Source organism: Eschrichtius robustus, chromosome 20, assembly GCF_028021215.1.
Source record: "Eschrichtius robustus isolate mEscRob2 chromosome 20, mEscRob2.pri, whole genome shotgun sequence".
Taxonomy (NCBI): domain Eukaryota; kingdom Metazoa; phylum Chordata; class Mammalia; order Artiodactyla; family Eschrichtiidae; genus Eschrichtius; species Eschrichtius robustus.
The window spans coordinates 40,177,115-40,203,813 of NC_090843.1; the positions used below are offsets into that span (position 1 = coordinate 40,177,115).

Consider the following 26,699-nt stretch of genomic DNA (forward strand, 5'->3'; position numbering starts at 1 on the left):
ATAATCTCTAGGTCCATCCCTGTTGCTGCAGATGGCATTATTTTATTCTTTTTTATGGCTGAGTAATATTCCATTGTGTATATATACTACATCTTCTTTATCCACTCATCCAGAATTTATTTTTAATCATCATCTCAAACTGAAACTCTATACCCATTAAACAGTAACTCCTGTTTTCCCTTCCCCCCAGACCCTAGCAACCACCATTTTACTTTCTCTATAAATTGGACTATTCTCAGTACCTCCTATAAATAGAATCATATAGTAGTTGTCCTTTTGTGTCTGGCTTACTTCACTTAGCATAATGTCCTCAAGGTTCATCCTCATTGCAGCATTCTTTGTTGTAAGTGTATAGTTTTGCATTGTATGTATGGACCACATTTAGTTTATCCATTCATCTGTGGATGGACACTGGGTTGCTTTCACCTTTTGGCTATTGTAAATAATGCTGCTATGAACGTGGGTATACTCCACATTAATTTCAGAATCAGTTTGTCCAGATCCAAATAAAAAATCCTTTTACTGCTTTTATAATTACCCTCTACTCCCCGCCCCCCATACACACACCTCCCAATGGTCACTTATTATTTTGTTCAAATCACAACACACCCCAGACACCGTTTTGGACTTACATGTCATCACTGCAGTGCCTCTTGTGGCTTTGCCTGCACAGCATGCACTCCCCTTCTTCTAGTGAAGCTTCTAGTAAAACTGTCTCCCATCTTCCACTTGGAAAACCACGTCTCCTTTGCTCTCAGCCCAAGACTCCAGCCATTGGCTTCAGGGATTGCTTATGGCAACTTTTGGTAGTAAATTGTTCTTCCTGCACTTACCTGCAGGTCCTACCTTCCTCCAACCTAAGGGGGCATCTAGATGTCTCCAAATGTGCCCTGGCTTCCCTGACTCTGGAGGGCCCTCCTTGCCAGGCATCTCCCGCACTGGCCCTTCTGGGAAGCCTTTCGGCTTCTCCCTTTTCTGTAACTTTGGGGCTGCTGGCTTCCTTCCTCTGCCACTTAACCCCTCCGTCCCGTTTAGGAGCCGTCCTTGTACTTGCTTGATCCACACACTGGCTGTTCTCACCTTGGGCACATGTCCCAGTCCTTTCACCTCTCCATCATCCACTGCATGTGGCACAGTGTTTTTCACATAGTAGGTGCTGATTTGAATTGCGCTAAACCAAGATCATCTTCCTCTGCAGGATTAGGCTCAAGTAAAGCAACCAAAGCCCTCCCACACCAGGCAGAGGACTTCAAGGAAGCGTTACTGACGTCATCCCACAGGTGACCTGTGACATCTGGGCACAACCTACTTCCCCTTAAGTTCTAGCTCTGTGTGCTGATCCTGGTCACTTACAGGTTCCTATGTGTCCTGGGTCGCTGTGCCTGAGTCACCCCCTTCCCTGTCCAACTCTGAAAGTTCTGAACAGCAGGAGGCAGAGGGGCTGCCAATAGGATCTCATTCGTGCCTTGCTCACTGTGTGGTGGGCTCTCTACCCTTCAGGCTGTAGTTCCCTTCCTGAAAAGTTCCCTGCAGCCTGACTTCTTTTGTGTACATGTGTTTGTTTGTATGTTTCATTGCATTTCGTGTCCATCTAAATTGTTTCTTTCTCTTTATTTCTAAACATTTAAAATTCACTTATTCATTGAAGGTTTACTGGGTGCTTCCTTTGTGCTTGGCGCGTGCAATGAACATAAGCAAGGTTTCTAATCTCATGGATTTTATATCCTTATAGATCCGGGGAGAGAGCAGGCAATTAGCAAGGAAACATAAATTACCACAATAATTTCAGAGAGTGAGAAGATAGATAACATAGGATAATGTGCTAGAAAATTATTTGGGAATAGGTGGAGAATATTTTAGATTTTGGTGTTTCTGCTTCTTCCCTCTTGGAATCCAGCTTCCATGTTATTAGGAAGCCCATGCTACCACATGGAAAAACCCAAATAGAGGATAATTGAGGCCCTCAGCTGAGCTCCCAGCAGGAAATTTAAGGCAATGAACTAGAAAGCAGTAGATGGGAGGCAACTTTAGAGACGTTGATGAGAAAAGGTATTTTTGAGGAGGCGGTATTTGAACTAAGATTTGAAAAGTAATAAGGAGATATCCATACAGTGAGGAGAGAAGGAACAGCACATGCAAAAGGCCCGAGGAGGGAAATTATTCATTTTGTTTGAGAGATAGTGGCATGATACAGGTTGGAAAAGCAGGCCAAGATCAGATCATTCAGGGCTTTTTAGGCTACACCAAAAGGGTTGAGTACAAGTGAGAGGCCATTGGAGCGATCTGATTTGCAATGACCTCTCTGGCTACTGTGAGGGAACATGTCCTGGGAAGTCCCATGGGGCAAGTCAGAGGAAGAGCTAGCCTACAACTTGGATTCCCTTTGCAAAAATGTAATCTATGAAGGAAGCCAACATACAAAAGATACATTGGATGTGAAACAGATGGAGAAACTTAAGTCTAGAGAAGTCAAGTGACTTGAGCGATTGCACAGGACAGATGCAGAGGTCCATGAGGAGCTCACGATTGCTCAAGGAGGCTGAGGGGATGTGCAGCAAACGCCATTTATTTTAATTCCCTCTATTTTGCTTCAGTCACCAGTTTGGTAAGAGGAGAATTTCAACCATCTGCAAGTAATCCAAATGCCTTACTAACCTGCCTACCCACCCACACCCACCAAAAAAAAAAAAGAGGAAAAGAAGCCAACCACAGAGCTTGTATGCCTGCACTCACCACAATCATTTCTCTGTATCACAGCTCTTGTCATCTTACATTATACATGAATAACTAATCAACCAAACACAAACCCACTGATGAAAAAAACACGCCTTGGATTGAGAATGTGTGCAGGGTAAAGAGTAATATTAATTTCACGGGTAAATAACAAAAAGGAAGCAAACCCAAGGGATATCAGGACAAGAAACGTGTTTCTGAACACTTCTGGGAAAGGAAACTTGCCAAGAGGCAAGGAGAAGAGGAAGGCAAGGATCAGGCTGACCACCTTTGGAGCACACTAATACCATTCTTTTTTCTTCTGGCGCCATCAGTGTAAGGAACATCACCCTAGGTCAACCAACAGGCGGACGCCCAACAACTTAAACCCCCATCTGTCGGTCTCACCCAGTTGAGCAATTCATACAAAAATCTTCCACTATTCCCTAAAGGACCTATAGGTGTTAGTCTTAACTCACCAACCAACACTGAAGTGAACTCCAAATGCTTTTTGAACTTCCATAACTCATAGCACCATGCTAGGCATGTAATAGGTGTCCGATAAATGCAACCTTCCTCAAACTCCCTAAATGAAGTCTGTCTCTGTCTCTAGCATTTTCCTGGAATGTGTCTCTTGACCACTAAGGGTGAACCCCTCATCTCCACATCTAGGGAGTGGTCTGGAGCTTTCCTCCCCCTCCTCCTGGACTTCTTGACGGCATCTGACACAGTTGAGATCCTTCGATTGTCTTTTCTGACTCTGAACTTGCCTGGTTCTTATCTTTTCTACTAATGGCCTCTCCTCCCTGACTGCCAGCGATTGCAAATACATATGCCACAGATTCTGTGTTTCTCTCTTATCACTCTTTCCCTATAAGAAATAAACTGCATCTCATTTCAAATCAATGCATGTGTCTTTCACCATCAGTCACATTCTATGCAAAGTACCTGTTTATGGGCCTCTCTGTCAACTAGACTTCAAGCTCCTCTTGATGCCCCAGGGCCTGGCACAGAGCTGGCAGTAAGTAGATGCTCAGGACACACCAGCCCAACTGGGCAGACTCTATCCTTCAAACTACACTTGCAGGTAGACTGGGTTGAGTCTTATACCCATTATATTGAGAGGGGACCCCCCCCCCAAATATCAGGGAATTTAAGTAAACATTGAAAACATGATTCCTGGTGTTAGCTACTGAGATTCTGTATCTTCAGCACAATCATCATTCTGATATTGCCAATCGTAAAAGGACTGTCAAGCTAATCTTGATGCTGTCTAGATACCGGTGTCCGATCTTTTTCGTGCTCTTCTGAACAGGCTTGAATTTGCCAGTGTCTCTTTTAAAAGACAGCCTGCAGGACTGAGCATAAAACTGCATGTGGCCTGACCCGGCAGCACGCGCTGGGATTATTGCTTCCCTCCTCACACTCTGCTGTTCTATTAATAGAGCCGAAGATTGCATTAGGGTTCTCAACAGCCTCCTTGCGCTGTAGGTTTGCATCAAGCTTGTGATCAGCTAACCCCCCGGGTCTTCCTCATGAACGTCTTCTGTCAAGCCAGGCCTCCCCATCAGCCACTTGGGCAACTGATTTTTGGAATGCTCGTGATTATCTATGACCCAAACTAGAAGATACAAAACCAGGTCTTGCCTTTCTTTCTCGTGTGGGATCTGCTGAGTAGGTGCCGGGGTCTTGGGGGCCAGTTCAGAATCCAGAGGCGTGTCTAGCCACTGTCGAGGGAATCTCCGGAATCCGCAAAAGCAGAGGATGGTGATGAAATTCATTTTCAGACTCGCTTCAGATAATGCTTAGGCTCATTCCTTCTCCTCTGAGATTACAGTCTCTTCTTCATCTTGTTCTGATGCTGGGTGTTTATACGCGGAGCCTCTTGTTCCTCCCACCCATGGGCACAGCCATGCTTTTATTTCTTCTGCCCTCTCCAAGCAGTATTCTTTTTAGCGTGAGTGTCTAACTCAGCTCTGTGGTCTGTCCTCTACTGTCCTCACATCTAATCTTTTATCTTATCTAATCTTTTTTCTTCCCTCTGTCTCTGTATGTGTGTCAGTATCGTGTCTGGTTACATAGCTCTGATTTCAACCTGCGTGAATGCCCCTTCAGAGATGACAGTGCTTCCCCCCGCCCTCCCTTCATTAGTTTTTCAGCCACTTGGAATTAGCCGATTGGTAATTGTAGAAATCGCAGTGTGGGCTATTGTGGTGAGTCCTGGTTTCCACTTCAGGAAACGTCTAGATTTGTGGGACTTGGGTCTCAGAATTTGAGAGCAGGGCCTTGAACTTTGGAATCTGGGCCCAGAAGGGAGAGAGAGCTGCTTTTTCCTCAGCCAGTGGAGGGAATCGGAACGCAGGGGTGCAAGCGGGCGTTCCCTGCATCCACCAGAAGAGGGCGTCATACCCACGGTCCTCCAAAGTTGGACTTTCTGCCACAGAAATAGGTCTTGTCCCGGTGGCCTCCTGAAGACTCAAAGATGGGATGGCATGACACTACAGCCATGCTACTTATTGGTGCTTTGGCCACTTCCAATACTGTGTAATGGTAAAAAGCTAAGAATTCTGAAGAAGTGGACCCAACGTTGGTCCAAATTAATGGGTGGGTTTGTGGGCCTGGGCTATGAACGTGTGGCTGGCAAATTGGAAAGCTGATGGGGCCATGAGGCTTGGTGGTGGAAATGACGATGAGAATGTCTGGCGTTCTCTGACGTAACCTGTAGAGCATGGGAGCCAGCCTGGTTGGAGGGGCCCGTCATATTTCCACCTATGACATTTAGAATTTCTGTTTGGCAAGGCAGCTCACGGGGGGGCTAGAGCAAGTTTCCAAGTGGAGACACAGGTGGAAGGGAAGGTGACGGTGGCACCGTGTCACCGATTTCCAGGTGGAGTTAAAAGGCATAGCTGTTTTCTTTGGGGGCCGCCCCTGCACCCTTCATTAAGACTAAGTTGGTAACTGATTAAAAAAAAGAAGAAATGGAAGATTAAGCCCAAGAGGCTGGAGGAGAAAATGGTTTCCAGGTGGAGGGGGCTGCTACTTCATTAACACCATTGAGTGTTCAAGGAGCCCACTGCCCTCCTACCCTCCCAGGCAGTGCTGGGCGCCAGCCAGCGCTGGGAGGCAAAGGGCTCTGTCACTGCCAAGCAGTGAAGCCATTTAGTAAAATATTTACCCACGTGTATAAGAATAATGATGACAGAATGACGAACAGCAGTTCAGTAGCTTTAAGGTACGTGGGAGAGCAGGCCTGGAGTTTTTTTTTTTTAGTTTTATTTATTTATTTGGCTGCACAGGGTCTTAGTTGTGGCAGGCGGGCTCCTTAGTTGTGGCACGCGAACTCTTAGTTGCGGCATGCATGTGGGATCTAGTTCCCTGACCAGGGATTGAACCCGTGCCCCCTGCCTTGGGAGCATGGAGTCTTAACCACTGCGCCACCTGGGAAGTCCCAGCCCTGGATATTTTTTAATGAGAATGGCGACTTTCTGTTTAATTCCTGAGGCTTCTGTCTTGCGCCAACCGTACCCACATTCAAATAAGAGAGCCGTGGCTGGGGAGGGGGCTCACCAGGCTGGCAGAAGGTGTTGCCTGCAGGATGCTGTCACCCAGAGGGACTGGCGCCAGCCTCACACCCAATCCCAAGCTACCGTCCACTTCCTGCAACTTCTGAAGAATAAAGATTTTCAGTCCCTGTCCCCACTATAGCTAGAATGATCCTCTGCTGTGGTCACTCAATTAATGATATTGATTCATTACGAGTGTGACCTGTTCTTCTTCAGCTAGGCATGTAGGGAGCGTTTGCCCTGGTTGGCGTGGTAATTCTGAGTTGGAGATGAGGACAGAAGAAGGCAGAGGGAACAAAAGACAGCAACACTCTGCAACCACACACTAGGTGTCTAGCTGTGTCCAATGTGGAAATGGAAAGGAAAAAAGGAAAATTTTTGGCTAAACGCTTCCCCCCCCCCCCTTCATTAGGGAGCTTTTTGCATTTCCATCCCCAGTTTGGAAAAGAAATAATGAAACAAAATGTATTCTCTCCATCATTTAAATAAAGGAAAACTTTGTCTCTAAATATATCAAACAATGTTAGGAGTAAATAAATTACAGATATTTGTGTGTTAGATCAGTAAAGAGTGTTTGAAAAATATAATTTCACTTTCTCTCAGCCTCACACCCTCTGCCTTTTTTCATGTCTTTTCCAGATACTGTATACCTCCAGTTATGACCGTTAGAAAGAAACCATCTTGGCTTTCCCATATTATACATTTCTAGAAGGACTGACTTAGGATCTGTACACACATGCTTATTTTTTATTTCCTGGAAGAAAACAAACTAGCCCTGAATTTAAGAGCATGCTCAGAAGTCAGTTCTTGAGGAAAGAAGCTGTTTATTTATTTAAGGGAAATACAAAGGGCCCATTACCTTTAGACAGGGAATTTATGCTTGGTGGAATTTTCATGAATAAAAATTCATTTTATTAAAGATCTTCTGGTTAAAAATACGGTTTGCTTTTTTGGTGCAAAGTCCGCCATGTCTGTTCTGAACAGTAAGGCTTGTGAGGCTACCGAGACAGATAAAGTGTACGGACTCTTTTTTTTTTAAATTTATTTTTATTTTTATTTATTTATTTTTGGCTGCGTTGGGTCTTTGTTTCTGTGCGAGGGCTTTCTCTAGTTGCGGTGGGCGCGGGCCTCTCACTATCGCGGCCTCTCTTGTTGCGGAGCACAGGCTCCAGACGCGCAGGTTCAGTAGTTGTGGCTCACGGGCCTAGTTGCTCCGCGGCATTTGGGATCTTCCCAGACCAGGGCTGGAACCCGTGTCCCCTGCATTGGCAGGCAGATTCTCAACCACTGCACCACCAGGGAAGTCCCGAACTCTTCAATCAGAGAGGCGCTTGGCCTGCCGGTAAAATGCAATACCAAGGGCTTCCCTGGTGGCGCAGTGGTTGAGAATCTGCCTGCCAATGCAGGGCACACGGGTTCGAGCCCTGGTCTGGGAAGATCCCAAATGCCGCGGAGCAACGAGGCCCGTGAGCCACAATTACTGAGCCTGCGCGTCTGGAGTCTGTGCTCCGCAACGAGAGGCCGCGATAGTGAGAGGCCCGTGCACCGCGATGAAGAGTGGCCCCCACTTGCCGCAACTAGAGAAAGCCCTCGCACAGAAACGAAGACCCAACACAGCTATAAATAAATAAATAAATAAATAAATTTTAAAAAATGCAATACCAAGAAGTAAACAAAGAGCCTTTTGCAGAAAAGACAGAGTTTAAATGGATCTTGCTTTTCCAATTTGAAAACGTGCTCACGGTTGTTAGTAACTGAGTCAAGACATTTAAATCATACGTATACTTTTATATCGTAACAGCGACCTTTTATAAGTGCAGTGGGGATAAGCAGATGAGCAAAGCAATGCTCCAGAAAGAGCACTGTAGGTAATTGAACATGAAATATGTTGCAATCTGATAACATTAATAATATGCAGTCACTACTTTATATCTAATATGCAGTTCATTTGGCTAGAGTCTTACTAAAGCACTCCAGAACTGTTAGTGTAGGAATCCTGCCACAAACCTATGAAGTAAGCAGTTCTGTTTTCGTGCATTTTGAAGTATCTCTGTATTAATCATCTATTCTGTGCAGCAAATTAGCCCCAAACGTAGTAGCTTCAAACAAGTATTTAATGTCTCACCCAGTATCTGAGGGTCAGGAATTGGGAGTGGCTTAGCTGGGAGGTTCTGGCTCCAGGTCTCTCGGGAAGTTGTTGAGATGTGAGATGGGGTAGCTGTCCTCTGAAGGCATGGCTGGGGCTGGCAGATGCACCCTTAAGATGCCTCACAATCCTGGCAGGTTAGTTCGGGGCTGCTGATAGGAAACTGCAATTCTTCTCCACGTGGGCCTCTCTAGCAGGCTACTTGTGCATCTTGATGGCATGAAAGCCGGCTTCCCCTAGAGTGATCAGAGAGAGAGAGCCAGGCGGAGGGCACGTGCCTTTTCTGATCCAGCCTCGGAATTCAACCGCCATCATTTCCTCCACATTCTATTCATTAGAAGCCAGTGACTAAGTACAGACCACACTCAGGGTGAGGGGAATTAAACTCCACCTCTTACAGGAGGACTAAAGAATGTGTGGAGATACTTTAAAACCATCATGACCCCGTTTACAGATGAGGGTGGCTTATCCGTTCAAGGTCACCTGGCTACTAGAAGACCCTACATGCAAGGCAGCAGACTGCTTTATTTCCCCTCTGCTGTGCCATCCACACACAAAACAAACCAGAAGACCCCACATTCCTGAAATCACTGCACACAAATTCAGAATCTGCCTTTTTAAACTGGCCAAGATCTTCTAAAAGCAGCAGGAGACTTTATGTTGGAAATGGATGAAATGGACACAAGACTGGAAGGTAGGAGTCAGCTTTCTTCTTAATCAGCTCTGCGACCTTGAGAAAAAAAAACACTTCTCTCTGGGCTGGTTTCCTCCTTTGTAAAACAAGACGGGCTAGCTGAGTGGTTTCCAAACTTAGTTGGCCACCACAGTCCTCTGGGGAATAAAAGACTCTCTGGCCTTACATTAAATCTACCAGGTCACAACCTCCAGGAATCTGTAAAATTAAAAAGCTCCCCAGGAGTCCAATGGACAGGTGTGCAGACACTAGGAACCGCTGGACTAGATTATTGCTCATGCTTCCAGCTCTAACGTTATTTTAACTCCTCCCTTCTGACTGGATGTACCCAGGTAAATCATCAGTCCTGGACCCTTGCTACAATCATCAGGGAAATTTTAGATGTCTGGGGCTCCCCTCAGGCAAAATAAATCAGACATTCTGGGGGGCCTAGGGATCATTACGGTCTGTTTTTATCAGTATGTTTTCCAATAGTCATGTTCAACCTTGGTGGCACATTAGAATCAGTTGAGAAGTTTTAAAAAAGATCACTGCCCACACTGTCCCCCAGAATAATTAAATCAGAATCTTGTGGGTGGAAGCAAGCATCAGTATTTTTTAAAGTTCCCAGGTGATTATAATGAATAGTCACACTGACCAGTGTTTGCCTCATTTGAGATAATTCCAATGCTGCCTCACCCGTAAAAGATTATTCAGAAGAAAAATTATTCAGAAATCCTAGATGCCACAGTATTCTAAGAAAAAATGCATTTGAAATGGAAGATAGTAAAAATTAAATGGAAGTGAGTTTCCATTTCTGTCAATATGGCAGACTAAATAACTTGAAAATCCTCCCACTATAAATACTGGTTTATAAATATAAACCATGTATAAATATTGGTCAAGATGTAATAAACACCCATTGAAATGAGCTCATGGGACAACAAGGAAAGGCCTCCAGTGCCAGAAGCAAGAGAAAGATGACAGTTAGCATGGTGAGCAAGAAGGAGGATGCGGAGCTGGTCTCAGGCAGGTTTGTTGGCCTTGTGGAAAGAAGACTGTTGTTTGAGTCCAGTAAAGCAGGGAGATGGAACTGAGATACCCGAGTAAATGTGGGACCTTGAAAGGGATGAATCATTATAGAAATAATTCACTGGAAAAAAATCTCCCTAGTGGCACAGGGAGACAAGAAAATTTGTCTTGGCATAAGTTGAAAGTGGAGAAAAAAGTCTTCACTGAGAATTTGGGACTACAGCCCAGCCTCATGTAAATCTGGGACTGAAATTTACCCTTCCTCTATGGTCCAGGAACCCTAAAGTGGAAAAAAAAAAGATAAAAATACTGACCCAACACCAAACTACAAAACATACATGGATACAATCCACCATAACCAAGATGTAGTAGATCCAAGAGTCCCAAGAACCTCAGATAACAGAACTATCAGACAGACTATAAAATAAGTAGGTTAAAAAATTATTAAAGACATAAAAGAACATTTGGAACCATCAGAAAATAACATAACACTATAAAAAAAGGTGGATTTGAAAGATAACTAAACAGAACTTCTAGAAATGACACATATAGTCATTGAAATGAAAAGCTCAGTGGATGAGTTACATAGCAGATTAGACACAGCTGAAGAAAAAATAGCAAATGGATCTGAAGAAAATGCCCAGGAAGCAGCACAGAGAGTCAAAGTGATAGAAAGTCTGAGAGAAAAGTTCAGGCTATGTTGCATAGAAAGAGAAGGTGCATTGTACACCTAATATGAGCACCAGAAGGTGAGAATAGAGAGGGTGTAAGGGAGACAGGATTTACATAGACAACTGCTGACAGTTTTCCAGGTTTGATCAAAAACATGCATCCTGAGATTTTGGATATGCAATGAATCTTGAACCATGTAAATAAAATAAATTCACACCCGAACACTGCATGGTAAGAATGCAGGAAGTCAAAGACAAGAGAGAAAAATCTTAAAACCAGAAAGAAAAAACAGATTACCTACAAAGGAATGACATTTAGACTGACAGCAAATGTCTCAACAATAAATAGAAAACAAGAAGACATGACATATTCATAAAAGTGCTGAGGATAAAATAACTTTCAATCTAGAATTTTACACCCAGAGAAATCATCATTCAAGGATAAGAGTGAAATAAGACAATTTTATACTAATAGAGAAAGCACGTCACTCACATAACCTCCCTAAAAAAAAACTACTAAAGGATATGTTTCAAGGGAAAGGGCTGGTACCTAGAAGAAAGGGAGAAAAACATGCTAGAAACAAAGGTGAACAAATTGGTAAACGTGGGCAAATCGAAACAATGACTGTATAAAACTAAAATGACAGTAGTGATTAAATTTAGGGGTATAAAAACAGGTGAGTCTAAAATAAGAAGCAATAATAACATGTAAAAGGGAGGATGTAATTGAAGTTGAATAATTCTCTGTTTATTGTAGAGTTTCAGGGAGGCTGGATTAAGTGTACATGTTAAAAATTGTAAAGTAATCACTAAAGGAATAGAAATATATCTTACAACTCCTAAAAGAGTTAAAGAGGAAAAGGGAAAAAAGAATTCTTGATCAGTTCAATAGAAGAAAAGAAAGGAAGTAAACAAAAAACTTAGAGAAAGCAGAAGAAAATGAGACATCAGTTCCAAATGTCAGAAATCAGTAGATCAACAGGCTGTCTTATACATTGCTAGTGGGAGTACAAATTGGAAGAGCAACTTTGGAAAACAGTTTAGCATTATTTTGTAAAGTTTTACATTTACATAGCTCATGACGCAGGAATCACTCCAAAGAGAAAATTCTGCCCGCATACACCGGAAGATAAGACTACTTATCACAGCTGCTTGTAACAGCAAAAAATTGGAACACCTCAAAGACCTGTGACAGGAGAATGGACAAACTAATTTGTGGGACAGTCATGAAATGGAATTTTATACAAATATGGAAAATAATGAACTACAGCCAGAAGCAACAGTCTAGTTGAATCTTAGTAATACCATGTTGAGTAAGAAATATAGGCCTCAGAAAATTTTTGTAAAATTTTAAACCGAGTATATGATAAAAATTTGATAAAACTTTTTAAAAAGCAAAGAAGAATAATAAATACAAGATTGAGACTGGTGGTTTCTTCAGGTGGGGGAACAGATAGAGGAGGAGTATATAAGTAGTTGTAAGTCACTGTTACTGTTTTAGTTCTCTAGTTGAATAGCAGGTTTACAAGTGTTCATAATATCAAAAAATAAAATAAAATAAGGCCATGGATATACCTAATGATGATAGTATGTTTATGCCAGAGATTGTGATTAATACAGTTTTGTGCCCCTAAGTTTCATTAACAATATCGGCAATTACATTAAATGTAAATGGACTAAACTTACTAGTCAACCCAATAAATGAATGAATAAGATCCAGGTACATGCTGTATAAGAGACTTATCTAAAAATCAAAGACATAGAAAGGTTGAAAGTAAAAGGATGGAAAAAGATATGCCAGACAAATGCCAGCTAGAAGTGAGAGTAGTTATATTTATTGTAGGCAAAGTAGACTTTAAAGCAAAAAGCACTAGGGTTAAAGATCATCTGTGCATATATTAAAGAAACGATTCACTAGGAAAACAGTAAATCTAAGCTTGTATGCACCTAATTACACAGCTTCAAAATAAATAAAGCAAAATGAGAAATAACATGTTAAAAAATAAAAAAATGCAGTCATAGTATGAGATTTTCATAGCCCTTTTTGATGTACCTTATCGCATACTTTTAAAATATAGAGAGCAAAATTTGAGAGATTTACAGTAGATACTGGCAAATTCAGTCATATAAGGAGATTTTAATGTACCACTATAAAAAGTGATAGATATTAGTAAGGCTAAAGAAAATCTGGATAATATAATTAACAAGCTTGATTTAACAGACTCATACAGAATGCTATACAACAAATAAGATATACACATTCTTTTCAAAACCACAGGAGTATTTATAAAAACTATTTACCAAAGCAAATCTCAACAAATAATAAAGAATGTGCTACATACAGACCACCTCTCTGACCTTAATTAAGTTAGACATAAATAACTAAAAACCAAAACAAAAACTTGTGTTTAGAAATGTAAAAATACATGTGTATTGAGGCAAAGAAGAAATCATACTCGAAATCTAAACATTCTTTGCCTGGGATGGTAATAAAAATTCTACATATTTTGTGGAATGTAGTTTGAGTGGCACTTGGAGTGAAATCTGTAGCCTTAAATGTTAAAAAAAAAAGAAAACAGAAGTGTGAAAATTAATTACTTAAGCCATCAAGAATCTTTTTAAGCCAACAAAATAAATCCAGAGAACAGAACAAAGAAAATAACATGATATATTAACAATACACAATTAGATCAGGAGTCCCCAGCCCCTGGGCCGCGGACTGCTAGTGGTCTGAAGCCTGTTAGGAATCCGGCTGCACAGCAGGAGGTGAGCGGCGGGTGAGCTAGCAAAGCTTCAACTGCCGCTCCCATTGCTTGCATTACTGCATTACCCCCGAACCATATCCCTCCCCCCGCCACTACCGTGGAAAGAAAAAGGTTGGGGACCACTGATTAGATTATATTTTATATATGGTATATATTCTTATACATAAGAACATAAAATATATAATAGTATATAAAAGTGAAAATTAATGAAACAAAAAAATAGTATTAACCTAATTGAAAGTTGATTCTTTGAAAACACTAGTAGAAAGTAGAAAGAAACGCTAGATAAAAATAGGGAGATCTCTGACACAACTGATCCAGAAAAGAGAAGATACATATACAATAATATTTGGAATGAAAAAAAATGAAGGGTATGGATAGATGCAGCAGAGATTAGAATATATTAAGAGAAAACTATGAACAGCATTTTTTAAATAAATTTGAAAACCTAGCTGGTATGGACAATTTCCCTGAAAAATATAATGAGTAAAAATTGAGTTAGGAAGAATATAAAACCTAAAGAGATCCATAGCCATCAAAGAAATGGAATCAGTAGTTAAAAATCAACCTAGGAAATGTTTATCCCAGAGCCAGACATTTTACTGGCAAGTTCTACCAAACAGTCAAGGAACACATAATTCCAATTTTATACACACTGTTCGAGAAAATGGAAAAAGAAGGAACCAGTTCATTTTTTGAGGCCAGTATAACCAGAGAAGGGCAATATGAGAAGGGAAAACTGCAGCCTATGTGACTTATGGACATGGATACAAAAATGCCCACAATGAAGTTAGATGTTGACCTTCATTCATTCATTCATTCATCCTTTCATTCGTTCAACAAATATTTGCTTAGTGTTAACCATGCACCAGTAGGCACTGTGCTAATACTTGGAGAGCAGAAATGGACGGGAGCTTATGGCTTAGTGGAAGAGATAAGCAATAAAGCAAATGATCACACAGGGTAGGGTACACAGAGGGCATTCTGGCAGGATAACAGTGCATACCGAGGGGGATTCAACCTCGTCAGAGAGGTCAGGGAATGCTTTCCAGGCATATTAGTGGAGCAAGAATGAGTGTGGGAAGAGCGTTTAGGAGGTTATTGCAGGGGCTCCAGTGGGAGATCTGAGATGCAGTAGCAGGAATTTGAGAGACATTGAGGAAGTAAAACCAACAGAGCTTCATGATGGATTGCACATGGGAAGGTGTCAACCTGGAGAGGGGTCAACCTTGTCTCTAAGATGGCTGGGGCTCTGTTCATCGAGAAAACTTTAAAAGAGGTTCAGGTTTAGGGGAAATGAGCATGCGTGTGGTTTTGGAAATGTGGAGTTTGGGGGTGACTTTAGGAAGGCTAAGTGGAAATGATGAATAGGAAATTAACCAGAGCCTGGAGTTCTGTGGGGAGAGCAGGCTGGAGATTTTAATTTGAGTGGCATCAGAACGTAGGTGGTATTTAACCCATCCTTCAGAGGATCTCATCCAGAGAGGGTGTGTAGTTAGGGGAGAGAATGAACACCACTATTTAAAGGAAAGGCAGAAGAGGAGGAGTCAGGGCAAAGAGAGGAGGAAAGGCAGGAGAGGTAGGAGGAAAGACAGGAGAATGTGGGCATCAAGGATGCCAAGGGAAGAGTGAGTTACAAAGAATGGAGTGTCCAACAGTGTCATGGGCTGTTGAAACTTTAAGAGGGTGGAGGACTGATGTGCTCCTGGAATTCTCCTGACCCAGGGGCTACATTAAGTGAGTGAGCTGGAGGAGAAATGCATAATGATAATAAACTAAGAGCAGCAAGAGTGAATTTTTTGGACAATGAGACTCTTCCTGTAACCTGTTTATGGTGATGGTTACTAGACTCCATGCATTTGTCAAAACTCAGACTTATAGACCAAGAAGAGTAAATGTTACTGCATATAAGTTAAAAATAAATAAATAAAAACAATGCAGTATTGGTGATTTAAGATCTAACTTCCTCTTTATAACTGCAGGGCTAGCTCCTGCAATTTAATTCAGTTCAGCTTGTGTAGGTCTACAACAGGGAACAAGGGCACCCCACTCTCACCTTGTTAAGGGCAGAATAAATATGCATGCAGCAGAGCCAAAGGGCATGGGACTGATGGCCAGAGCTCCGCTAAGGAACTGACAGGTGGTGGGTAGGGTGTAGCCTGGTAAACTTGGTTCCTCTGGGCCCCTGATGTAAAATGAGGGGGTGGATCAGGAAAGGCCTTTCCACCTCTGATGATCTGTGGTTTTAGCGTAAAAATCCCCCACAAAATCCCATTAGCTCTGTTGTCTGCATTTTGTTATTGAGAATAGTCATAATAAACAATTACCATAATAACAACTGGCTCTTCAACACATGGGACCCCAGATGATTTGGGAAGCAGCTTGGAGTGAATTGGAAAATGCTTGGGTTTCTGGTTTAAAGTTTTAAAGTGCCTTCTAAAAATCATATGATAACAAGCACAGCCCATATAGGCTTGCAATGAAAAAGGGACTTTTACATGTGTTCACTTCAAACCCTCCCCTCACCCTATCAATGCTGTCAAGGAAGAATTATCCCAATTTAGGAGACAGGGAGATTAAGAGCCTGGTCACTCACGGGTTTGGCTGATGTTGGTATTTTCCAAATAGTCTATTTTTCAAAGACCCACAGTGGATTTGGTGCAGTTTTGGTGTTGAGTGTATTCCACTGTATCCTAATCCTATGAAAATTAGTGGAAGAGTGTTAATTGGGCATCAATTCATGCTTAACATTAATTTGAGTATTTGATGAACCACAAATACCCAATGATGTTGCCCCCTTAAGCCATGTTAACTCAATTTATTGTAATAATTAAAAACAATAAGGATAATTATATCCTTATTGTTTTAAATACCCCACAAATTGAATCCAGCCTGAATTTAGCCGGCCTGAAATCCGCTGGAGAAGTGGGCTTTGTTTTTGGGAAGCTACAAAATTATCTTTTAGGAATTTTCAGCGCCGGAAAGGATAAAAGCCAGCATTTATTAAGCACCTACTGTGTGCCAGGACCTGTGCCGCACCACACTGCTCCCAAGGTGGCGGGGGTGTGTGTTTGAAGCCTTCTGCCACCCTCAGCTACATCCCCAGATGGTGGGGGGCTTGGGCTATTCACATCTCATGCATTTTACTACCTCGGCATAGAAACAATAACATAGATATAGCAAACGGGTTGGAGAGGGGTTTCCTGAAATAACCATCCTTCCCGGCCCTCCCAGAGATGCTCCCAAATTATTTCTCACTATATAAAAAAATTTGATTTGAACTCCGATCATTTGACCTTGACCTCTATAACCCTATGTTATTATATTTTTTAAGCGCCTTATGATTAACGCGGAAACCCTTTCTTCGGCATTTTCTCACCACTGGAATCGCGACAGTTTCCTCAAAGTTCCAAAATAACCTTTCCCGGGCAAGGATTCGTACCTCTGCCGGGGAAGGGCGGGGAGCCGCGCAAGACGTGCCGGTGCGGAGAGAGAGCCAGAGAGAACTTCCAGCGCGAAAGGAAAATAAAACTTGTGGCTGGTGTTTGTGCGGGAGAGTCTCCGCAATCCTGAAGCCCCGCGATCCTGAGGGGTCTCGGCGGCTGCCCGAGGAGCGCCAGGGTTTGGATTTGATCCCGACGTCCTTGACCTAAATTTCTGCGCAGTGGCTGGAAAAAGGGCGCAGAGCCGGGCAGGCGGCTGTTGCCATCCCCGGATCCAGGCGGCCGGGTCCGGGGAACTTGAATGGAGAGGCCGAACTAGAGGGGTGGGGGGCATCTTCTCCCCTGCCCCAGTGAGGAGCCGCGGCGAGCTCCCCGCGCCTCCCCCTCCCCCGATCCACCCGCCCCCCGCAGCCCATGTGATCCAGGGAAGTCGGGGTGCGCTCCCCTTGGCTCGGCCCGCCCGGAGGCGGGGCTCCTCGGGCCGCGGGGTTCGCGCACCGCCCCCATGGGTCGGGCAGCGGGGGGCAGAGTGTGCGCGCGCGGGCAGGCGGGGGCCGCACCGGGGTGCGTGACGTCACCGGCATTGGTTACACGACGTTCTAGAACTCCGCCCCACGTGCGCCGCGGAGGAGGGGGAGGAGGAGGAGGGGATGGGGGTGGGGAGGAGGAGGGGGAGAGGTGGGGATGGGCCGGGGGGGGCGGGGACGGGGGGGTGTGCGAGCAGCGGGGCTGAGCTAAGCCGAGCCCACGTGTGACGGCTCTCGCCGCTGCCCCGGCTCCGCCGCTCTTAGAGAGATTCGGAGGAGCCCGGGCGGGGGGGAGGAGGAGGGGGAGGAGGGAGCGGGAGATCTCGGGGCTCGGAGCCGGCCGCCGCTCCGCTCCGATCGCTGTGGGGCTCGGTTTTTTGGGGGTGGGGGGGCGGGGGGGCTCAGATATGGAGGCAAATGGGAGCCAAGGCACCTCGGGCAGCGCCAACGACTCCCAGCACGACCCCGGGTAAGTTTCCAGCCGCTGCCCACCGCGCCGCCTCGGGCTCGCTCTCCTTGCAGCGGCGGGGACGGCGGTGCGCGGAGCCGGGCATCTCCCGCGCCACCCCCCCAATCCCTCCCGCGCGCCCCCCCCCCCCCAGTGGAAGTTACACACCTTTGGATTGCATTTCGCCGTCACCTTCTCCCCCACCCCACCTCCCGGCTCTCGCTCGCTCGCTCCCCCCCCCTCCCCGCTTTCCTTTTAGCTTTTGTAAGTTACACGTCAAAATGGCCGATCTGACATCGGTGCTCACTTCTGTTATGTTTTCTCCCTCTAGTAAAATGTTTATCGGTGGACTGAGCTGGCAGACCTCACCAGGTAAGGGAGGGAGGGGGGGACGCCTGGGTCCCCCCCTTCTTGGCTTCTTTATTGCTCTTTGTTATCCCGGTGTAGGAGCCCCCCCCCCCGCCATTGGCTCCCCACTTCTCCTGTGCAAGGTTATTTTTTTAAATAGCAAATCCTTTCCGAGCCCTCTACGCGACCTCTGTTGCCGAATTTCCCCCGCGTGTGCAAAAAAAAAAAAAAAAACCCAGAATAACAACAGAAAACTACTTTTGGTTTTTGTCCTTGATCAAAATTTGCATTGCTTTTTTTTTTCCACACCTTCTCCCCCCCCCCCCCCCCCAATCTCTCTCTTTCTCTCTCTACAGATAGCCTTAGAGACTATTTTAGCAAATTTGGAGAAATTAGAGAATGTATGGTCATGAGAGATCCCACTACGAAACGCTCCAGGTAAAGCATTCCCTTCTGGATTTTGTCTTTATTTTAGAACAAAGTTTAAGTGTTATTTTTGGAGGTGTCTTCGGAAGTAGCTAAGCGGATTTAGAATGGGGCTCAGGCATGTGGCTGGTTTCGAACGTCCCTCCATCCTCCCCCCTCCTCCATTAACCCCAAAGGTTATTGTTAATTGGGGCTGAATTCTGGATACACAGATGCCCACATCTCCGCTTTAAGTCATTTTCCCGTCGCTTCTCTTTCTTCTGTTTCAAATGACGTTCAGCTTCATTCACTTTCCACATAGTTTTTTTTTTTTTTTTAATGTGTGCTTCCCCCACACTCCCAACTCCCCGAACTCTTAAGCCCCTTTAGAAAGCTGGTTGGATCTCCTCTAAGTGCCTGGGTTTCTTCGGAATAAAACAAAGCGTTAAAGAAAGGGAAGGGGAGGAGGAGGAGAGAAACTGAGGTGGCGAAAGAGTGGAGACACCAGCGTTCTCCAAGTTACCTCCACCCGCCCTGCCCCCGTTCCACTTCCCCCATTAACCTTGATGTATTTCCTTGCGAGGCCGAGGGCTGTAGGCAGGAGGGGGTGGGGAGGGTGGGGAGTGGGGGTGAGCGGGGGCAACTTTGCTCTCCATTCTGCTTTAGGGCTCGCTCCTTGTTGCTCTCGATGGTGTCACATTTTCTTGTTTGTTTTTCTCCCTCTTTGTCTCATTTCAGAGGCTTCGGTTTCGTCACGTTCGCAGACCCAGCAAGTGTAGATAAAGTATTAGGTCAGCCCCACCACGAGTTAGATTCCAAGACGGTAGGTTGCTTTTCCTTGTTGTTGTTGTTTGCCCCTTTTCAGGACCGATCTGGGCATTGACAGCCCAATTTAAAGAGACAGTGTCTTCTTTTGCTTCTGTGCTGAGAACTGGGTACTTTGAAGCCGAGGTTGCAAGTCGGTCCTAAAGTTTGCCGCAAAGGCTGGATTTGGGGTTTTCTTTTTAGAGCCTGTCCCACTGCAGCCCCAGATGCTGCCAGGCCTAGGCTTGGGGGAGGGGTCGGCTTGGGGAGAGGCTATCTTCCGGGCCAAAGGACCCTGCGAAGAGACTCCACCACCGATCAGAGGCAACTTTTCTTTGTCAGCCGAGCCCAGCCCGCGTTAACCAACTGTGGCTGTGGGAATCGGCTCTTAGAAGGCACAGCTTGCTTCATGGCCGAGGGGGACAGGGGGCCGAGGGGGACTGGGGGCCGAGGGGAACTGGGGACGCGAGGAGGTGAGGGGGCGCTAACCACAGTCCAGGCAACAGGTTCCTCTTGGGCACTTCGGATTTGGAAGGTGGTTTGAGAAGGGAAGGATACCTCCCAGATCCAAGCTGGGCATCCAGTGGGTGACTCCAGATGGTGTGAAATCTAAGGCTGATAAGGTCTTGGGTTTCAAAGTGGTTTTTTTTGTTTGTTTGTTTTTTCTTTTCTTTTTCAGATCCTTTGAGTGTGGGTACTTTTACAGCATTAGAAGGTTTTAAAGTCCATTGTTGAGGGGATAAAAGTCTCTAAGGTCAGAAGAGGAAGGGAAGAAAGTATCAGTGTATAATAATACATTTAATGGGGGAGAGGAAGGGGAGTTCATAGCATTTTATTGTGGCTCTCCTGCCTTCCTTGTGTACTAGAATTTCCCCATGGTTTTTATTCATCCGCCTTAAGGCAGGGGCCCTGAGGTGACTTTGGGATGCAGTGCTGGGCTGCTGGGGACTTCATCTCTCTGTGGTGGGTGAGTGGGATGGGGGCCGGGGTAGGGGTGGGGTGGAAAATCATGCTCTAGGCCCAGCTGCCCGTGCAGAGCTTGGGCAAGTTGTTCCCCGCCTCTAGGCCTCAGTTTCCTCTTCTGTAAAATAAAGGAGTGGAACAAGTGATCTTCTCATGTCCCTTTTGGCTTTAACACTGAATGGCAGAGAAGACAAGAACCTGGCCACCTTTGGTACCCTTGAATTGATTTTGCAAATTTACTCTTTTTCTCTGATCAGAGGTCAGGTGCATGCCTCCTACCCCGCACCCCCCCCCCCCAAAAAAAAAGAGGCCCACACTTTAAGTTGCTTTATTAATTGCACTGAACTTGTCCTAGCTTGTGGCCCAGCCTTTTTGCACTTTCAGATCATTTAATTTCAGGGACAGTCATTTGCAGGGTGATAACGGATGTCTGAAGAATTTTTATCTCTTTGACTTCTTGGCTGGACAGTTCAAAAAGCTAGTAAAATTAAAGAGGAAAGATATTTCAAGGCAAATTCGGGAATTTATTATTCACCCCTCTGTCCACCCCGGGTGGGAGAAGTATTATAGTCTTTGATTTCTATGGTGTCTGGTGGGTCATCTCCCTCAGTATCAGATGCAGCGCCTGCAGTTTTCCCTCACTAATTGTTTGTAGACATGTTTTGGTCACTATTATTTAGTATAACCTAGCTTTTGACTTTGTTTCAACGTTCAGTGCCGGAGGCAGAAGCGGTTGGTTTATTGACATGGAAACGAGGATCTTGTTTACTGTTACCTTAAAAGCTTTGTTTAGGTAACGGCCATTCACATCCAAAATAGTACCCTAGTCTTTTCCTAGAGGATTTGTAGCTACAGTAAGTAGAGTTGTACTTAACTAACTAATGTTTTCATTTTTGGTAGTTTTCTTTTTCGTTCGTTTTTAAAAAACCGTTGACAGGGATGTACAAAAGGTTGGGATTTGCCTTACTTCTCTTGACCTGTCCTCTCCTTTTAAGATCTCAGCGTGTACACTTGGCCCACAGAAGATCTCTCATTGTGGTATAACACGTTGTTACCGCAATACCCTATACAGGAGATCTGAATTGGCTTCGAGTTTTGTAACTTTAGATATATATAATTTTTTAGCGCTCTGCTTTCTTTACTTCTCCCTACTCTCCTCTGGCTCCTGGCCTTTCCCTCACCTCTGACATGTTCCTCACCTTTTGCCCCACAAACAAGGTGACTTATTATTGCAGTTGTGTGCTGATCAGCTAAAAAAAAAAAAAAAACTTTGGGAGAGTGTTTATGAGAAGACTTATCTGTCTTACGTTTGGTCAACAGAATGGAAAATCCACACCTGTTGTATTTCTCCTGTCGACAGCTCCTAGTCAGTGCTGAATATACCTGTAGCTGTGGTAATGTTAATCTCCATGAAAGGGTAGTTTCCTAGATCAGAGATTTTTGTCTGTTTTAGTTTTTGCAAAGTAATCTCTCATTTCTCAGGTGATGTTTAAAGGTGGAAAACATGCTGCAGACTTTTATGAGGTCTTTAAACTACCTTAATAAAAGTGGTGAATATGTCTTACTGGTTAGGTCCTAGGGGCTGTTAAGTCTGGGAACAGAATTAGCTCTGGTGTGACTTTCCCCCTCCTCTGTGCTTTTTCCCAAAGCATCACTCTCCCCGCCCCTGCCCCCCCATGGCAGAACTGAAAACAAGGTTGAGATTTACATTTTAAAAGGGGAAAATTTTAATATGAAAGCCAAAGCGGATAAATAAATAACTTGTAGCTGTATTCATGCCACGCTCCGTGTTGAATTTTACCCAGAGATTTGTGACATTTAGAAATCTAATGAAAACTAACAATGGGAATATTTTTTCATTCTTTCCTTACCCATATTTTCTGTCCAACAACTTTTCCCCCCTCAAATCAGCCTATTAGACTCAAATGCTTCTGTGGGAATTGTTCAGAGTTTTAAAGCCAGTCCCTGATTCAGATCTGCAGATGTCTGATCTGGTGTACTGGTTGTTTTTCCATTCAGACTGGGGTTGGGGTAGGGGGAATATCCTAAATGTTGCACTAGATTCTGACTGCTTTTTTTCAGTAATTTTTTTTTTTTTTTTATCCTCTCCCCATAACGGCCTTACTTTTCTAACATGGGTTTAGGTTGCTCATAGATTTTTACCCCCTGTGATTTTGAAAATCCAGGTGCATTTATCTCCAATGTTTCCATTTATTTTTATTCATTATTATTATTTTTAAGAACCCACTCAGTCTCTGTAGTTTTTGACACCTGCTTTCTTTTGAGGTATAACTACAGAACGAACTATCCTTTTGATTCATCTTAGGTAATTTTACTTTTGCCAAGATGAGTGAATTAATTCAAGCAGAGCATGGTGTTGCATGTTGATGGGGAGTTTTTTGGACATTGTTGACTTAAAAAATTTTTGGAATCCCCTTCCCCACCTGTGTTGTTTAGTTATCATTGAGGAGAAGAACTACCATCCAATTACGTGCTGCTGGAAGGGTCTTCCATGTAAATTTCAGGTTATGATTTTTTTTCAGTGATGATGTTCTCATCTTTTCTCCCAGAAAAGATGCAAATTAGATGCATGAAGCCCTAATGCAAGCGAAGCCCTTGCCTAAATAAGAACACATGAGATCTGGTGTATTACAGCATTACACATTGAAATTCATGGTGGGATGTTTCAGAAAGGCTCGCTGTGTTTGTTACATTTTGGGAGAGACCGTTGCAGTTTAGATCAAACTTTAAGGAAGCTTTTAAGTTGCCTGAGAAGTTACTAAAAGCTGGGTTAAAAGCCTGAGAAATGAGTGATTAATAACTAGGTGATTAGTCAGAATTGTTTTTCTCCCCTCAAAGTCATGCAGCTGACTCCTGCTTTTGCATTTTTTCCCCAGATTGACCCCAAAGTTGCATTTCCTCGTCGAGCGCAACCCAAGGTAAGTAGGAGAATCAGTAATAGGATTTTAGCCCTCCGAGGTGGTTGCCAAGGATTTCAAGTTTCCAACAGAGCACTGGCAAGGAAGCGTTGAAACCTGGTGCACACCGTTTCTTCAGGGTATCAGCACGTGGCTGTGGAGAGGCCAGGGCAGGCGCGCTCTGTGAAATAACCGTGCGTCTGCAAGTCAGCCGTCCCCAGGTGGGTTCTGAGCATCCAGCTGGGGGCAGGGGCAAGCCCGATCCTTCCTGGGAGGACGTAGCTCCATCTGTCGCAATATTTATGCAAGTGTTCTATTTATTTTTTAAGCATCGCTGAGATCATATCAGGAAAAGTTGGACATTTCCTCGTGACTCTTTGTTGGAGGGTACTCTTCTGAGGTCTTACAACTTAGAGTTTATGTAGAGGAGTAGAATTTAAGTAAACAACTTGTCCTTTCTTGGAAAAACAACTTTGTAGACCCATGAGGCCCTCAATCTGACAGAGGAAGTGGTTGGATGTATTGGTTTCAGGTAGATTGGGTAAATCTGGGCACACTTGAAGCCAGCAGTGCTACCCTTTGGTGCAGGTGCTGGTGCCTGGGCGGAGAAGTGCTGGAAACGTTGTCCCTTTGGAGGAGTGGTACTACAAGCCTTGCTGAAAGGCTTGAGATAGGCCTTCACCTTTTCCCAAGTGTGTGGTTAACATAATTTTCACTGAGCTTGCCAGGTGTGGCCACAATATCACAGCTGCATAAAGCTTAAGGTGAAATTTAAAGGGCCTATGGCTTCCACACTAAATTTTCACTTTTTAATTATACTTTTTTCTTCCCCGGGTAATATCGGAAGAAATACTTTTTCCGCATCTTGTGGTCTTGGCACTCTTTTAAGGGAAAGGGGAAAAGGTGAAGCGTCTGACTGTAGGTCATAAAGGGATAGTGCTGTGGTTTTAGCAAATTCAGTTTATTTCTTTAAGCATGGTCTCCCAGAAGTGGAACCTTTTAGCTGTGCAAAGGAAGGAATGGTTTTGTACATTAATGAAGAAATAGTTGGCTGTTGTGGATGGTATTTTGAGAATTTCAGGTTGGAGCCTACCATGCGATTCCCTCCTTGCTTCGTTCCTCCTTCCCTCCTTCCTCCCTCCCTTCCCTCTCTCTCTCTCCCCCCTCTTTCTTCCATGTCTTCCTTTCCCTTCCCTTCCTTTCCCTTCCCCTCCCTTCCCCTTCCCCTTCCCTCTTTCGAAGGAAACACAAATCTCTAAACAAAAATAGTGAAATATTTTCTTTAGGCATTTTTTCCCCTAAAGTTTAAGCAAATAATAGGAATTAATGAACCAAAGAGGTTAGATTATTTCTGTACTGGGCACAAACTTTGGGACCGTATTAAGTGTTTAAAGGTTGCTTTCCAAACTGTGTGTGATCCTTGACATTTCAGAAGGCTTCCAGGATAAGCAGTGTTTCCTCAGTTTGGAAGAATTGCTGTTTCTTCCATAAATGTGAATCTTCAAATTTCCAGGTTAGTCATTTGATCACCGAGAACTCGGATCAGATTACCCTAGAGGGAAACTGGAAAAATCCCTGACTTGGTCAAACCATGGGTTTGACCTGTTTTCTCCTCTCCCTTGCTGCTCCTCCCCAACCCCCCATTTTTTTTAAAACCAGGAGGACAATATTTTATTTTAATATACTCTGGCATTTGGTTTTTCACTGATGCATTGAACTGAAAAACGAGACAATATTTCTCAAACTTGTCAAAGTGTGCCCCCCACCCCTGCCCCAACCCAGGAGTCTGGGTTGGCTTAGGTGAATTATCAGACTTTTGGATGTGAGCTAACATTAAACCAGTTGGGGAAGGACATCTTTCCATGGAATTCTAGGAATTTCATAACAATACTTTACTTTTTATGACACACGTTACTTTACAAGGAACTTTCCTATCCACTGTCTCCGTCTGAATCCCAGGTCCTGCAACACTGAGAAATCATCTACTCTCAGTTTGCTCATCTGTAAAATGGGAGTGATGACGGTAACGCCCTCAGAAGGGGGTCGTGAAGAGTAAAAGAGCCTGGCACAGGGTGAGGGCCTTGAGACTTACCATCCTCATCCTCACCAGTATCGTTATTGTTGGTTTAATCACCGTTGTTGTTGTTTTCAAGCTTAACAGCCTGTGTTTGGATCTGAACTGTGCCACTTGTTAACTGTGAATTTGGGCAAATCATTTAACTTCCTCAAATCTCAGTTTCCCTATCTCACTGAGTTTTGGTGAGAAGTAAATACATTAAGAAAGGTAAAGTGCCTAAAAGAAGAGCTAGCGTATGGTAATACCATATGTGGGATCTGCTGTTTTAGTTTTTTTAATTTCTTTTATTGACGTACGGTTGATTTACAGTGCTGTGTTAGTTTCTGGTGTACAGCAAAGTGATTCAGTTGTATATGTGTGTGTGTGTACATATATATGTATTCTTTTTCGTATCCTTTTCCATTCTGGTTTAGTTACCTAATGTTTTTCTTGTTATTTTCGTGAGGCCCTCACGCTAATCCTGTGAGAGGTCTAGTAATAATGACGACGTTCATTGAGTTCATGTGCCAGGCACTGTGGTAGGGACATGATGTGTATTCACCCCCTCAGTCTTCACCTCTGCCCTGTGAGGTGGGTGCTAGTATTATCTCCATTTTCTGGATGAGGAAACCAAGGCGCAGCTGGGTTGAGAAGTGGTGTACCGTGGCCCCAGAACTGGGCCCTCTCCCGGCATTTGTCCTGCGGGGGCCCCGAGGGGTACGGAGGAGGCGGCAGCTCTGAGTGGTCACCAGGCCGTGAGGAGCAGAACCGCACCTCCGGACCTCGATGTTCCATGGTTGGGTGATTCGCCCAACCCCTGTGATGTCATACCATTGTGTGACACTGGTGTGTCTCTCCATCCGAGCCCTCGGGGCATCTTTCAGAGGGTTCTGGGCTTGAGGGCGGGGTGTGGTGGTTGGGAACTGGGGCAGGGTGTGGAGAGAGCGTCTTCCTTGTCAATGGTTATTTTCCAGTAGAATTTGAGTCCGACCAGGGGGATTTCAGACTGAAGGGAGTGTTGGAGGCCAAGACCCAGCTGGCAGGAGAGTAGAACGTTAACTCAAGCCTTATTTATTTATTGTTTGTCTCCACTAAAACTTGTGTGCGTTTGCGTTAGGGTCTCAGTGGCAAGGTGAGCCGTGCCCCTCCTCGGGGACTGGGTGAAGAACTTGTCAGTGATGCGTCAGCGTGTCTCTCAGTTAAGACTCATTTCCCTGCTCTCTGG

General features: G+C 44.3%; 1 protein-coding gene across 4 annotated transcripts in view; it reads left to right on the forward strand.

Annotated features, from left to right (window-relative positions):
• Window positions 1-17,927: 17,927 nt before the first annotated feature.
• MSI2 (musashi RNA binding protein 2) overlaps window positions 17,928-26,699 on the forward strand; it is a 387,038-nt gene continuing 378,266 nt past the window's right edge. For all 4 annotated transcript variants that reach the window (XM_068531153.1, XM_068531154.1, XM_068531155.1 and 1 more), the window contains exons 1-5: window positions 17,928-18,001; window positions 18,312-18,352; window positions 18,685-18,766; window positions 19,472-19,556; window positions 23,398-23,439. In XM_068531153.1, coding sequence (XP_068387254.1) covers window positions 17,940-18,001; window positions 18,312-18,352; window positions 18,685-18,766; window positions 19,472-19,556; window positions 23,398-23,439 — 312 coding nt within the window. In that variant the 5' untranslated portion in view covers window positions 17,928-17,939. The remainder of the gene's footprint in view (window positions 18,002-18,311; window positions 18,353-18,684; window positions 18,767-19,471; window positions 19,557-23,397; window positions 23,440-26,699) is intronic.